Source organism: Littorina saxatilis, linkage group LG9 (assembly GCF_037325665.1).
Source record: "Littorina saxatilis isolate snail1 linkage group LG9, US_GU_Lsax_2.0, whole genome shotgun sequence".
NCBI lineage: Eukaryota > Metazoa > Mollusca > Gastropoda > Littorinimorpha > Littorinidae > Littorina > Littorina saxatilis.
Window position 1 is genome coordinate 4,184,650 of NC_090253.1, and position 15,989 is coordinate 4,200,638.

Here is a 15,989-nt window from a genome sequence, read left to right on the forward strand (position 1 = left end):
GCGTGCTTGTCTGGAAAACAAAAGAAGAAATGTAAAGAACAAGAACACAGACAGACACGAACAGACACAGACAGACAGACAGACACAGACAGACAGACACGAACAGACACGAACAGACAGACACGAACAGACAGACAGACAGACAGACACGAACAGACACGAACAGACAGACACGAACAGACAGACAGACAGACAGACACGAACAGACACGAACAGACAGACAGACACAGACAGACACGAACAGACAGACAGACACGAACAGACACGAACAGACAGACAGACACAGACAGACACGAACAGACAGACACGAACAGACACGAACAGACAGACAGACAGACACAGACAGACACGAACAGACAGACACGAACAGACACGAACAGACAGACAGACAGACAGACACGAACAGACAGACACGAACAGACAGACAGACAGACAGACACGAACAGACAGACACAGACAGACAGACACGAACAGACAGACACAGACAGACACAGACAGACAGACAGACACAGACAGACACGAACAGACAGACAGACACGAACAGACACGAACAGACACGAACAGACAGACAGACACAGACAGACACGAACAGACACGAACAGACAGACAGACACAGACAGACACGAACAGACACGAACAGACAGACAGACACAGACAGACACGAACAGACACGAACAGACAGACAGACACAGACAGACACAGACAGACACGAACAGACAGACAGACACAGACAGACACGAACAGACACGAACAGACAGACAGACACAGACAGACACGAACAGACAGACAGACACAGACAGACACGAACAGACAGACAGACACAGACAGACACGAACAGACACGAACAGACAGACAGACACAGACAGACACGAACAGACACGAACAGACAGACAGACACAGACAGACACGAACAGACACGAACAGACAGACAGACACAGACAGACACGAACAGACACGAACAGACAGACAGACACAGACAGACACGAACAGACACGAACAGACAGACAGACACAGACAGACACGAACAGACACGAACAGACAGACAGACACAGACAGACACGAACAGACACGAACAGACAGACAGACACAGACATACACGAACAGACAGACAGACACAGACAGACAGACAGACACAGACAGACAGACACGAACAGACAGACAGACACAGACAGACACGAACAGACAGACAGACACGAACAGACACGAACAGACAGACAGACACAGACAGACACGAACAGACACGAACAGACAGACAGACACGAACAGACAGACAGACAGACAGACACGAACAGACACACAGACACACAGACACAGACAGACACGAACAGACACGAACAGACACAAACAGACAGACAGACACAGACAGACACGAACAGACAGACAGGCACAGACAGACACGAACAGACACGAACAGACAGACAGACACAGACAGACACGAACAGACACGAACAGACAGACAGACACAGACAGTCGATCTGACACAATTTTCTTCAAAGAACACTATCTTGTATATGGGTCACTCTCCTGGAAACTGGTCAGTCGGGACAGCGTACAAAAACATTTAAATAAACAACAACATAATTACTTTCCTTTATTTTTTATGTGTTTTGTTGTCTTCAGTGTTATTTGGAGCAACAGTGTGAACAAGAACTAAAGCGTTTGTAAATTCTGTGATTTGCTTTGCACTGCAGAAGCTCTGAAATCGCCACTTTTTTCCATTCGAAAGTGTGACATGCTATCTCTGCACATACACATGCCTCAAATTTACCCATTTGATAACACATTTTTCTACAATTGTTGCAAATTCCTGTGTATAAATTTTATTTCACCCGCCCAATGCGCCCAAACGATCTTTTGATAATAACTTGGTTGCATTTGACCATGTAGAAACAATCGTCTCGCACGTCACGCCTGGTGTCCTATTTTTAGCTTCAACGCCATGCCCAAACATAACTTGTGCATACTGTTTCAGGGGATGGATAATTCTACTCTGACATAGTAAAATATTCGATGTCGTTAATCGCGATTGAATGAGATTCAAGTTGAGTCTGTAAAGCAAGTTTAATGAGATGTTCTGATAGATCTGCAAGTGGTGTCCGAAAATTTGCGATACGTGTGAGCACATTGCAGAACTATTTTCTGGCAAACTTGCGATCTTTCAACCCATTCGCGCATGAATATAAGGGAGTCCCTGTGGGGGTTACACGGTGCAAACGTGTTTTCGTACAATCGAGCACGCGGTTAGACGCAGGAAAACTTTGTTGTTGCGGTGTCCGCGCCAAAGTTGACGACAGACGTGCGAGACGGTACATGATACCACAACCTTTGAGGTAAGTTTGAGCTTTACGACGGCTCTATTTGTACTATTTTGCGTGTAGAACTTAAACCACTAATATGATTTTGTCATGTTTACAAACTGAATTCGAAAAAAAATGCCTTTCTGTCAGAAAAACGCAACCAAGTGGCAAATTCATGGGTAGAGTAGATCTAGGTACAGTCCAACGTGAAAAGAAGTTTTCGTTTTTGACTCACATGCGTAGCAAAAGTGAGTCTATGTACTCACCCGAGTCGTCCGTCCGTCCGTCCGTCCGGACGTCCGTCCGGAAAACTTTAACGTTGGATATTTCTTGGACACTATTCAGTCTATCAGTACCAAATTTGGCAAGATGGTGTATGATGACAAGGCCCCAAAAAACATACATAGCATCTTGACCTTGCTTCAAGGTCAAGGTCGCAGGGGCCATAAATGTTGCCTAAAAAACAGCTATTTTTCACATTTTTCCCATTTTCTCTGAAGTTTTTGAGATTGAATACCTCACCTATATATGATATATAGGGCAAAGTAAGCCCCATCTTTTGATACCAGTTTGGTTTACCTTGCTTCAAGGTCAAGGTCACAGGAGCTCTTCAAAGTTGGATTGTATACATATTTTGAAGTGACCTTGACCCTGAACTATGGAAGATAACTGTTTCAAACTTAAAAATTATGTGGGGCACATGTTATGCTTTCATCATGAGACACATTTGGTCACATATGATCAAGGTCAAGGTCACTTTGACCCTTATGAAATGTGACCAAAATAAGGTAGTGAACCACTAAAAGTGACCATATCTCATGGTAGAAAGAGCCAATAAGCACCATTGTACTTCCTATGTCTTGAATTAACAGCTTTGTGTTGCATGACCTTGGATGACCTTGACCTTGGGTCGAGGTCACATGTATTTTGGTAGGAAAAATGTGTAAAGCATGTGAGTCGTATGGGCTTTGCCCTTCTTGTTTATGATTGTTTTGCGCCTCTTGTTAGTTTATTTTCTATTTTTTTAAATGAAGATTAGATCATGTGGTTCAGGTTCATTTGTTTTGTTGAGAATCTCAAGAAATAACGTTTGAATCTCTCATCATAGCCAGAGCTGTCTCGTTCGTATAGCAGACGCCATTGCTGCTTTCCGCATGCGGTGTCAGCGATGCGTGCGGGGCAGAAATTATGACAGATACTGGCATTTTCATTTGCACTGGAGCAGATTTTACACAGCGTGTAGTCATTTTTACATTTAGTCAAGTTTTGACTAAATGTTTTAACATAGAGGGGGAATCGAGACGAGGGTTGTGGTGTATAGGTGTGTGTGTGTCTGTGCGTGTGTGTGTGTAGAGCGATTCAGAGTAAACCACTGGACCGATCTTTATGAAATTTTACATGAGAGTTCCTGGGCATGATATCCCCAGATGTTTTTTTTCTTTTTTTGGATAAATGTCTTTGATGATGTCATATCCGGCTTTTTGTAAAAGTTGAAGCGGCACTGTCACACCCTCATTTTTCAATCAAATTGATTGAAATTTTGGCAAAGCAATCTTCGACGAAGGCCGGACTTTGTGTTGCATTTCAGCTTGGAGGCTTAAAAATTGATTAATGACTTTGGTCATTAAAAATCTGAATTGTAATTAAAATTTTATTTTTTATAAAACGATCCAAAACTACGTTCATTTTATTCTTCATCATTTTCTGATCCAAAAACATATAAATATGTTATATTCGGATTAAAAACAAGCTCTGAAAATTAAAAATATAAACATTATGATTAAAATTAAATTTCGGAAATCGATTTAAAAACAATTCCATCTTATTCCTTGTCGGTTCCTGATTCCAAAAACATATAGATATGATATGTTTGGATTAAAAACACGCTCAGAAAGTTCAAACGAAGAGAGGCACAGAAAAGTGTGCTATGCAGCACAGCGAAACCACTACCGCCCTAAACAGGCTCGTCAGTTTCACTGCGGTCATTGTTAAAAAATGCAGTGCGTTCAGTTTCATTCTGTGAGTTCCACAGCTTGACTAAATGTAGTAATTTCGCCTTACGCGACTTGTTGTTTCTTTGTGTTACGAGGATGTGTTCAGGACAGAACCACTCTGATTTCCAATGTGTGTATCTTGGGATCTTGACGGTTGTAACATGCACTGTTATGTACCTCAATGTACGATGTAAAGCTGTGGTAGCAATTAAAATATCTCACTCCAACTGTTGCATACTTTTTTTTCAGATGCCAGGATGCTGCTAATGCTCCTATCCTTTCTGCCAGTCCAGTCAATGCTGATCCAGGAGCAGATCAGAGAGACCGGTACGTTTCTACTGTAAATAATTGTTTTAACATGTTTTTCATTAATCTTAATCTTATTATACTGGAATGACTTTGCTTGCATGCAGTCATTTTTTTTAATTTTCTGTATCCATACTGATTTGTGCAGACATTCCTAGCAAAGTCTTTCCATGGCATGGTAAGTGCAGGTTACATATGGAATCAATTACATTTATACATGTATTTCAAGTACCAAATTACCCCTAGTTGGTATGAATGGAGAGCTTCAGTTGTCTGCTTTTCTGAGGTAGACATTTCCAAGTTTATTGGTGTCACTTGCTCCTTGTATTTTTAATTCATGATGTAACCCTTTTCAGTTACTATTCTTAATTTTTCTATTTTAAGAAAGGTTCGTTTGTCTGTCCACAGATTGACACACTGGATGGGAATGGGGTGGTTGTCCGTTTACTTAGGAAACAAGGATCATCGTTTGTGTGGCCTGCTGTGGAGGAGATATTTTTTGTGAAGTTTGAGGAAGTAGTTGAGGTGCTGCCTGTCCCAACTCTTGACAGACGTGGCAGACACACATTTCAATAAAAGGTTGTTTCGTTTTGACTGAAATAAACCCATGGTTAACTGATATTGGTGTCTGTTTGTTTGCGGTGTCCATGGTTACACGCGAGACGTTCTGTGTCATTTGATGAATATCTGCATGTATTACCAAGATTTTTCAAAGTATGTCCATAGTCCTGTTTAAGTATTCATGGAGATTCTTTAAATCATACAATTTTGCAGATAGCAATTTCTGATCACTTGCTGGAAAGGTTTTCTGTGAATGAGGAAATTGTTGATCTGGCGTCCTCATAGTAATCCCCCCATTATGTAAGTGTATGGTATATTTTGAAACTTCTGGTACTTCTATGAAGCAATTTCTATTGTATCTCATTGGAAATTGCATGATAATCACTTTATGATAAGAGTAAAAATGTGCCTCTAATGGTGTCCTGTGTTTCACGCGAGACGAGGCAACCTTCAACACATTATCTTAAATTACAACATTTCCAAAAGTTTATCTTGCTTTTCAAAACCTTGTGTTGGAAAGTTGAGATGTTAAACAAACCAAACACACCAAAATATTTCAATTTTGACTAACTTTATTTTTGGGCACTCAAGTCACACATCTGACCAGTTTTCAGGAGAGTGACCCATATGTAACTAAAATATGTACTGTGGAACACCCCCGGCCTTTTAAGAATTTGTGTTCTTGCATTATTAAATGCATGAGTGCATGTTTTTGTACCTTCTTACCTACAACTGTATGTGCTGGTAAACATGCAATAACATGTTCGTGTGCTAGAATTTGAGCAATTGCCCCTTATTGCCCCTTGGCCTTTGAAACAGATGAAGTTGGGAAATAACTTTGTCAGGTTTTCATGAGCTGCAAAGGGTTGCTTTTCCTTAGAAAAAGAGGGCAAACAAACCTGCGTGACATTGTACGCCAATCACTAGCAAGAGAACATATATGGTCTATTACTGCTTTCATGCAATCACAAACGTAATACTCACAGACTGTGAGCCAGCAGCTCATCCAGGCCATCTCTGTATTGTTTGAGCATGTTCCTCGCCAACTGCATCTCGTCTTTCTGTCACAAGCCATGCACATACATGCTTCCTTTTACAAAATGTATGCAGGAAAAAAACTATTTCCTGAACTTTTTTCTTCCAGCTGTCTTTCTGTTACTATTAGCCTTGTACACTGGTCCAGCTTGCTTAATTAATTGTACAAAAGACACACACACACAAAATGATACTTCCTATATTTCCATTTGTGCTTACTCAAAAATGGCACAATTACAGACACAGACAATCTAAGAACAAAAACTGAGAAAATGTTGTTGTCTTCCACAGACTTGCACCTTAACAACCGCACACTCACATACACACACTCACACACACACACACACACACACACACACACACACACACACTCACACACTGAACACAAACACATTGTTATTATTTCTGCAGAAGTATACGAGTCTACCCAAAAACCTCACCCGTTCTCGAATACCCCCCCCCCCCCCCCCTCCCCCAATCCTCATTCCACTCCTCACTACCCCCCACCGCACTCCAACCCCCCACCCCCCCCCCCCCCCCCCCCCCTGTCTTTTATGCTGACCTCAGCAAAGCCCCTGATGCCAGCCCTGAGGGACTTGTTCTGTTCGTTCAGCAGATGCAGACGCCCGGCCGAACTGTGACACAGTCTGTACAGCTCCTGCACTATGCCCTGGTCGTACGACGTTCTGAAAATATAATGCACAAAAGAATATGCTGCACTATAACACAGTTATTTCTATATTAAAGGAATATGATACTGAAGCTGGTTCCCTCTCTTCTCTGTGTATGAATACTCATGGAAAACATGAGGCACGCTTTCCCGCATGAAATTGTGGGCCAATCATTAGTGAGCTGCCTGTCTCCGATGATTTTTTTCTTCTGTACAGTTCACCTTTCAAAAGCGATGACCTAGCTGTCTTGGAGGGTGATCATTATGTATATCAATTCTAATTTCTCTCTACCTGACTAAGGGTACAGGATGACCATAAGCATGCCTCAGTGACCCCGACTCACCTATCCATGAGAACCAGCAGCAGAGTGTGGTACACAATGTCGAACAGCTGGGCCTGGGGATGGAAACCAGTGATGCGTGACTGAAGGTTGGATCTGAGGAAAACATCAGGAATATAAATTGTACTCTGCATGTAGATTTTCAGAACAGAATATGACACACATACACACATGCACGCACCCTTACCCCATTAAAGCACACACCCATGCACGCACCCTTACCCCATTAAAGCACACACCCATGCACGCACCCTTACCCCATTAAAGCACACAACCATGCACGCACCCTTACCCCATTAAAGCACACACCCATGCATGTATGCATGCACACAAGCATATAGGAAGACGTACCCAGACACACACACATTTAACCAAGGGAATCACACATTCAACTCAAAACATAGCGGTGACAAACACTAAACTCACTTGATAGGGATGGTAATTTTCAATATTTACATTTTAGACACACTTCCCCGAAAACAGAGTATGACTGCCTTAACACTTTCGCGACGGGACACTGATAAATCAGTAACAGCGCTGACACGCCCATGGACGGGACGCTTATAAATCAGTAACAGCCATACAGGGTACACGACTCGTGATTGCTTCCCGGTTTTTGAAGCTTGCAGTAAATTGAGTTGTTTCCCTTGACACACTTTGCGTGTCCTTCCGCCATATGTAAAATTAGCCTGATTTGTGTGGTTTTTTCGAGAAAAAAAATGAATCGAAGGCGAGCCTTGTCACGGGAGGAGATTCTCCGGATGTTGGATCTTGAGGACCCTGTAGATCATGATTCCGACGTGTTGTTTTCGCCTCAAGAAAGCGATAATAGCAGTGATATTGAGGAAGAAACAGACCTGTTCAGTGTTGCTAGTATGAGTCGGCAAACTACACGTGTTAGGGTGGTACTGCATGAATCTTCGAATGTGTAGTTGCAAGGGGGGCGTGGCAGCACTGATAACAATGGATGGCTGGAGCGTCCTAATCCTTTTGGAAATGTTCATAGGTGTACAGTTGGGACTTTGTTGTGAAAATGTGACTTATATTCAATATGGATTACATAGACATCATTTGATGAGTGTCACAGTTTTGTTTCATTTGAGTCAGGATGCTGTGAGTGAATGCGGGATTTGCTTGTTTTTTCCTTTGTACTGTTTCCTTATTTCTGTGTAGAATTTTAACAATATTTCAGCTAATTCATAGGTTTTACACCTTGTTTGGTTATAAAATTATTTATAATACTTTCTGTTAAAAAATAACTTTTAAAAAAGCAGTGGAAAAGAAAACACACACAAAAAAACGTTAAAAAACACAAATTATCCCCCTTTCACCCCCCCCTTTGCTAAAACAAATCGCGTGACAAACTTATAAATAGCACGACTGAACTGGGCATCCATTTTTTAATTAGTACAAAAAAATTGGTGGTGATTGGACTTAATTCAAGCTTGCTAGACAGATTTCTTTACAGTTACTGATTTTTGGTAAGTTTCTTGGTGGCAAGCTTGGGCAGGCAGGACGTCAACGCCGTGGCAGTGCTAGTCACAATAGTGTTAATGGCGGTGAACAACATTCATACACACAAAAACCCTCTTATGCAGAAACATGAGCGTACATGAGAGTTGCAGCCCTTGAAGACCAAGACACTACAGTGGAACCCCCCCTTTAAGACTTCCCCCTTTTAAGACTTCCCCCGTTTAAGACTTCCCCCTTTTAAGACTTCCCCCGTTTAAGACCTCCCCCTTTTAAGACTTCCCCCTTTTACAGATCTAGTTTTCTCAGACTTTCTGTTCATTAAACCTCTGAAGACTCCCTCCTTTTGATAAGATTTTCTCAGATTTTTGGAGATCTTAAAAGGGGGGGGGGGGGGGAGTTCCACTGGACACTCACTTGATGGGGCTAGTGATCTGCCAGGCAAGATGTCCACTGTACACTCACTTGATAGGGCTAGTGATCTGCCAGGCAAAAGGTCCACTGTACAGTCACTTGATAGGGCTAGTGATCTGACAGGCAAGATGTCCACCGTACACTCACTTGATAGGGCTAGTGATCTGCCAGGCAAAAGGTCCACTATACACTCACTTGATGGGGCTAGTGATCTGCCAGGCAAAAGGTGCACTGTACACTCACTTGATAGGGCTAGTGATCTGCCAGGCAAAAGGTCTACTGTACACTCACTTGATAGGGCTAGTGATCTGTCAGGCAAAAGGTCTACTGTACACTCACTTGATAGGGCTAGTGATCTGCCAGGCAAAAGGTTCACTGTACACTCACTTGATGGGGCTAGTGATCTGTCAGGCAAAAGGTCTACTGTACACTCACTTGATAGGGCTGGTGATCTGACAGGCAAAAGGTCCTCTGTACACTCACTTGATGGGGCTAGTGATCTGCCAGGCAAAAGGTCTACTGTACACTCACTTGATAGGGCTAGTGATCTGACAGGCAAAAGGTCCTCTGTACACTCACTTGATGGGGCTAGTGATCTGCCAGGCAAAAGGTCTACTGTACACTCACTTGATAGGGCTAGTGATCTGACAGGCAAAAGGTCCTCTGTACACTCACTTGATGGGGCTAGTGATCTGCCAGGCAAAAGGTCTACTGTACACTCACTTGATAGGGCTAGTGATCTGCCAGGCAAAAGGTCCACTATACACTCACTTGATAGGGCTAGTGATCTGCCATGCAAAAGGTCCACTGTACACTCACTTGATAGGGCTAGTGATCTGACAGGCAAGATGTCCACCGTACACTCACTTGATAGGGCTAGTGATCTGCCAGGCAAAAGGTCTACCGTACACTCACTTGATAGGGCTAGTGATCTGCCTGGCAAAAGGTCTACTGTACACTCACTTGATAGGGCTAGTGATCTGCCAGGCAAAAGGTCTACTGTACACTCACTTGATAGGGCTAGTGATCTGCCAGGCAAGAGGTCCACTATACACTCACTTGATAGGGCTAGTGATCTGCCAGGCAAAAGGTCCACTGTACACTCACTTGATGGGGCTAGTGATCTGCCAGGCAAAAGGTCCACTGTACACTCACTTGATAGGGCTAGTGATCTGCCAGGCAAAAGGTCTACTATACACTCACTTGATAGGGCTAGTGATCTGCCTGGCAAAAGGTCTACTGTACACTCACTTGATAGGGCTAGTGATCTGCCTGGCAAAAGGTCTACTGTACACTCACTTGATAGGGCTAGTGATCTGCCAGGCAAGAGGTCCACTGTACACTCACTTGATAGGGCTAGTGATCTGCCAGGCAAAAGGTCTACTGTACACTCACTTGATAGGGCTAGTGATCTGCCAGGCAAAAGGTCTACTGTACACTCACTTGATAGGGCTAGTGATCTGCCAGGCAAAAGGTCTACTGTACACTCACATGATAGGGCTAGTGATCTGCCAGGCAAAAGGTCTACTGTACACTCACTTGATAGGGCTAGTGATCTGTCAGGCAAAAGGTCTACTGTACACTCACTTGATGGGGCTAGTGATCTGCCAGGCAAAAGGTGCACTGTACACTCACTTGATAGGGTTAGTGATCTGCCAGGCAAGAGGTCCACTATACACTCACTTGATAGGGCTAGTGATCTGCCAGGCAAAAGGTCCACTGTACACTCACTTGATGGGGCTAGTGATCTGCCAGGCAAAAGGTCTACTGTACACTCACTTAATGGGGCTAGTGATCTGCCAGGCAAAAGGTCTACTGTACACTCACTTGATAGGGCTAGTGATCTGCCAGGCAAGAGGTCCACTATACACTCACTTGATAGGGCTAGTGATCTGCCAGGCAAAAGGTCCACTGTACACTCACTTGATGGGGCTAGTGATCTGCCAGGCAAAAGGTCCACTGTACACTCACTTGATAGGGCTAGTGATCTGCCAGGCAAAAGGTCTACTATACACTCACTTGATAGGGCTAGTGATCTGCCTGGCAAAAGGTCCACTGTACACTCACTTGATAGGGCTAGTGATCTGCCTGGCAAAAGGTCTACTGTACACTCACTTGATAGGGCTAGTGATCTGCCAGGCAAAAGGTCCACTGTACACTCACTTGATAGGGCTAGTGATCTGCCAGGCAAAAGGTCTACTGTACACTCACTTGATAGGGCTAGTGATCTGCCAGGCAAAAGGTCTACTGTACACTCACTTGATAGGGCTAGTGATCTGCCAGGCAAAAGGTCTACTGTACACTCACATGATAGGGCTAGTGATCTGCCAGGCAAAAGGTCTACTGTACACTCACTTGATAGGGCTAGTGATCTGCCAGGCAAAAGGTCTACTGTACACTCACTTGATGGGGCTAGTGATCTGCCAGGCAAAAGGTGCACTGTACACTCACTTGATAGGGTTAGTGATCTGCCAGGCAAGAGGTCCACTATACACTCACTTGATAGGGCTAGTGATCTGCCAGGCAAAAGGTCCACTATACACTCACTTGATAGGGCTAGTGATCTGCCAGGCAAAAGGTCCACTATACACTCACTTGATAGGGCTAGTGATCTGCCAGGCAAGAGGTCCACTATACACTCACTTGATAGGGCTAGTGATCTGCCAGGCAAAAGGTCCACTATACACTCACTTGATGGGGCTAGTGATATGCCAGGCAAAAGGTCCACTGTACACTCACTTGATAGGGCTAGTGATCTGCCAGGCAAAAGGTCCACTGTACACTCACTTGATAGGGCTAGTGATCTGCCAGGCAAGAGGTCCACTGGACACTCACTTGATAGGGCTAATGATCTGCCAGGCAAGAGGTCCACTGTACACTCACTTGATAGGGCTAGTGATCTGCCAGGCAAAAGGTCTACTGTACACTCACTTGATAGGGCTAGTGATCTGCCAGGCAAGAGGTCTACTGTACACTCACTTGATGGGGCTAGTGATCTGCCAGGCAAAAGGTCCACTATACACTCACATGATAGGGCTAGTGATCTGCCAGGCAAGAGGTCCACTGTACACTCACTTGATAGGGCTAGTGATCTGCCAGGCAAAAGGTCTACTGTACACTCACTTGATAGGGCTAGTGATCTGCCAGGCAAGAGGTCTACTGTACACTCACTTGATGGGGCTAGTGATCTGCCAGGCAAAAGGTCCACTATACACTCACATGATAGGGCTAGTGATCTGCCAGGCAAAAGGTCTACTGTACACTCACTTGATAGGGCTAGTGATCTGCCAGGCAAAAGGTCTACTGTACACTCACATGATAGGGCTAGTGATCTGCCAGGCAAAAGGTCTACTGTACACTCACATGATAGGGCTAGTGATCTGCCAGGCAAGAGGTCCACTGTACACTCACTTGATGGGGCTAGTGATCTGTCAGGCAAAAGGTCTACTGTACACTCACTTGATAGGGCTAGTGATCTGCCAGGCAAAAGGTGCACTGTACACTCACTTGATAGGGCTAGTGATCTGCCAGGCAAGAGGTCCACTATACACTCACTTGATAGGGCTAGTGATCTGCCAGGCAAAAGGTCCACTATACACTCACTTGATAGGGCTAGTGATCTGCCAGGCAAGATGTCCACCGTACACTCACTTGATAGGGCTAGTGATCTGTCAGGCAAAAGGTCTACTGTACACTCACTTGATAGGGCTAGTGATCTGCCAGGCAAAAGGTCTACTGTACACTCACTTGATAGGGCTAGTGATCTGCCAGGCAAGAGGTCCACTGTACACTCACTTGATAGGGCTAGTGATCTGCCAGGCAAAAGGTCCACTGTACACTCACTTGATAGGGCTAGTGATCTGCCAGGCAAAAGGTCCACTATACACTCACTTGATAGGGCTAGTGATCTGCCAGGCAAGAGGTCCACTCTACACTCACTTGATAGGGCTAGTGATCTGACAGGCAAAAGGTCTACTGTACACTCACTTGATAGGGCTAGTGATCTGCCAGGCAAAAGGTCTACTGTACACTCACTTGATGGGGCTAGTGATCTGCCAGGCAAGAGGTCCACTATACACTCACTTGATAGGGCTAGTGATCTGCCAGGCAAAAGGTCCTCTGTACACTCACTTGATTGGGCTAGTGATCTGCCTGGCAAAAGGTCCACTGTACACTCACTTGATAGGGCTAGTGATCTGCCTGGCAAAAGGTCCACTGTACACTCACTTGATAGGGCTAGTGATCTGCCTGGCAAAAGGTCTACTGTACACTCACTTGATAGGGCTAGTGATCTGCCAGGCAAAAGGTCCTCTGTACACTCACTTGATGGGGCTAGTGATCTGCCAGGCAAAAGGTCCACTGTACACTCACTTGATAGGGCTAGTGATCTGCCAGGCAAAAGGTCCACTGTACACTCACTTGATGGGGCTAGTGATCTGCCAGGCAAGAGGTCCACTGTACACTCACTTGATAGGGCTAGTGATCTGCCAGGCAAAAGGTCCACTGTACACTCACTTGATAGGGCTAGTGATCTGCCAGGCAAAAGGTCCACTATACACTCACTTGATAGGGCTAGTGATCTGCCAGGCAAGAGGTCCACTGTACACTCACTTGATGGGGCTAGTGATCTGACAGGCAAGATGTCCACCGTACACTCACTTGATAGGGCTAGTGATCTGCCAGGCAAAAGGTCCAAAGCCATGCGAGTCGTCACCGATGCGAAAGCCGTCAATGCGGATCTTGGTGGGCTTCAACAGCTCCATGCGGGCACGCACGTGTCGGTGCACCAGGGTGCGATCATCGTCGTACAGCATGGAGGGTCGCCGTCGCATGCTGCCGTCTTCAGGGTGCTTGGAGCTTGGGCGTGCTGGCCGAGCTGTGATGAAGAAAATATTGTGCAGTGATATTGATGTCTTTTACAAAGACACACCCTTTTTATAGACCCTTCCCCATTGAAGATCGCCCTCTGCCCTTTTAGGACATTGCTTTCTTCATATTTTTGATTCATAAACTCTGTAAATCTACCTTCAATTTAAGACTTCCTCCTTTTTAAGACCTAATTTTTTGAGAATGTTTTTAAGGTATTTTTTGGGGGGTTTCACTGTATTTGCATAGAGGATGGAAATGGCGCTGGGGCACTAAATTTCCCACACAGCTAAAAAAAACCACCCCAGTGCCAAATATTCTGTAACACAGCACAAATTGTTGTTGTTGTTGTTGGAAGAGTAAAAAAAAAGTTCAAGGGTCGCTCGGGGACTCAGAGACATTGATGATTGACTTTTTTTTCTATTGGCCTTAGGTACAGGCACATGGACAGTTCACAAACTTTAAAAAAAAAGTTATTTTTACGCTTTTGCAGAAATTCGCAGTCTGTCTGTGGACAATTCTGTCTCTCGCACCTTAAGTCCCTTTTCTTCCCAAGACACAGAAACAATGACAGTAATACCTGAGGCCTTGCGGATGTTCTGAATGTCAGCGTAGTCCGTCTGTGGGCTGAAGATGTTGACGTAGGCCTCTGCTTGCGTCTGGTTCATAAACACACCTTCGTGTAACGACCCCATGGGATACTCTGCAAAACTCAGCAACCTGTAAAAGAATGCACAGATATTTAATAACACAAAAACAATATACAAAATGAAATCTAAAAATATCCCTTTCACAACCTCCAAACAATTACTTTTCTGTGCAGGATGTTTCAAACCCATTTTGTAAATTTGACATGCATAATTTAAATATCCTTACTGTTTGTTGTGGTGAGCTGGAATTTTTAGGTGAATTCATTTTGTAAAAGCCACCATGTGGAGGGGTGGTCTTATCACATGTAAAAGCCACCATGTGGAGGGGTGGTCTTATCACATGTAAAAGCCACCATGTGGAGGGGTGGTCTTATCACATGTACAAGCCTAGGTCGCCAGATCTGAGACAAAGCCACCATGTGGAGGGGTGGTCTTATCACACGTACAAGCCTAGGTCGCCAGATCTGAGACAAAGCCACCATGTGGAGGGGTGGTCTTATCACACGTACAAGCCTAGGTCGCCAGATCTGAGACAAAGCCACCATGTGGAGGGGTGGTCTTATCACACGTACAAGCCTAGGTCGCCAGATCTGAGACAAAGCCACCATGTGGAGGGGTGGTCTTATCACACGTACAAGCCTAGGTCGCCAGATCTGAGACAAAGCCACCATGTGGAGGGGTGGTCTTATCACACGTACAAGCCTAGGTCGCCAGATCTGAGACAAAGCCACCATGTGGAGGGGTGGTCTTATCACACGTACAAGCCTAGGTCGCCAGATCTGAGACAAAGCCACCATGTGTGGAGGGGTGGTCTTATCACACGTACAAGCCTAGGTCGCCAGATCTGAGACAAAGCCACCATGTGGAGGGGTGGTCTTATCACACGTACAAGCCTAGGTCGCCAGATCTGAGACAATGAGCCAAACAAAGCAGGCGCGCGAACTAGGGGGGTCCGGGGGAGCATGCCCCCGGAAAATTTTTGAAAAACGGTTAAAATCTGTGCAATCTGGGCCTTGTTTTGAGGGTTAAGAGCAGCATTGTTTTGGTGCTAAAACTAGTAAAAGTCAAAGCAAGGTACATGCTTTTTCCAGGGGAGGGGTTCCGGAACCCCTGGAACCCCCCCCCCCCCCCCCCCCCCCCCCTGGGTCCGGCCCTGCATTCCAATGCTCCTGATTGTCTCAGATGCCAGGAGACTGGTTCCGCACAATGCCCACTTGCTGTTGTTGCCTTTGCTATATATTTAGAGAGCTTACCCAAGTAACACGCATATTGAATTCCCACTGGTTTCCCAGAGGTGAATAAGTGGGAAGAGGATGGGAGAGTGCGCCCACTCCCATCCCACAGAACTCCCACAGTCAACGCTATGGGAAGAAAGTGGTATAGAC

General features: G+C 44.9%; 1 protein-coding gene and 1 long non-coding RNA gene across 2 annotated transcripts in view; one reads left to right on the top strand and one right to left on the bottom strand.

The window, feature by feature from the left end:
- Positions 1 to 15,989, bottom strand: part of LOC138975103 (uncharacterized) — a 57,896-nt gene that overhangs the window by 27,916 nt on the left and 13,991 nt on the right. Inside the window, exons 11-16 of the mRNA XM_070347756.1 lie at positions 14,535 to 14,674; positions 13,748 to 13,964; positions 7,208 to 7,300; positions 6,756 to 6,879; positions 6,143 to 6,219; positions 1 to 10 (exon numbers count right to left, since the gene is read on the bottom strand). The exon at positions 1 to 10 is cut by the window's left edge and continues 102 nt beyond it. Of these exons, the coding sequence (XP_070203857.1) occupies positions 1 to 10; positions 6,143 to 6,219; positions 6,756 to 6,879; positions 7,208 to 7,300; positions 13,748 to 13,964; positions 14,535 to 14,674 (661 nt within the window). The remainder of the gene's footprint in view (positions 11 to 6,142; positions 6,220 to 6,755; positions 6,880 to 7,207; positions 7,301 to 13,747; positions 13,965 to 14,534; positions 14,675 to 15,989) is intronic.
- LOC138975113 (uncharacterized) lies at positions 1,852 to 5,185 on the top strand. Its single transcript, XR_011458511.1, has 3 exons — positions 1,852 to 2,330; positions 4,541 to 4,618; positions 5,006 to 5,185. It is a non-coding gene; the product is annotated as an uncharacterized lncRNA (long non-coding RNA).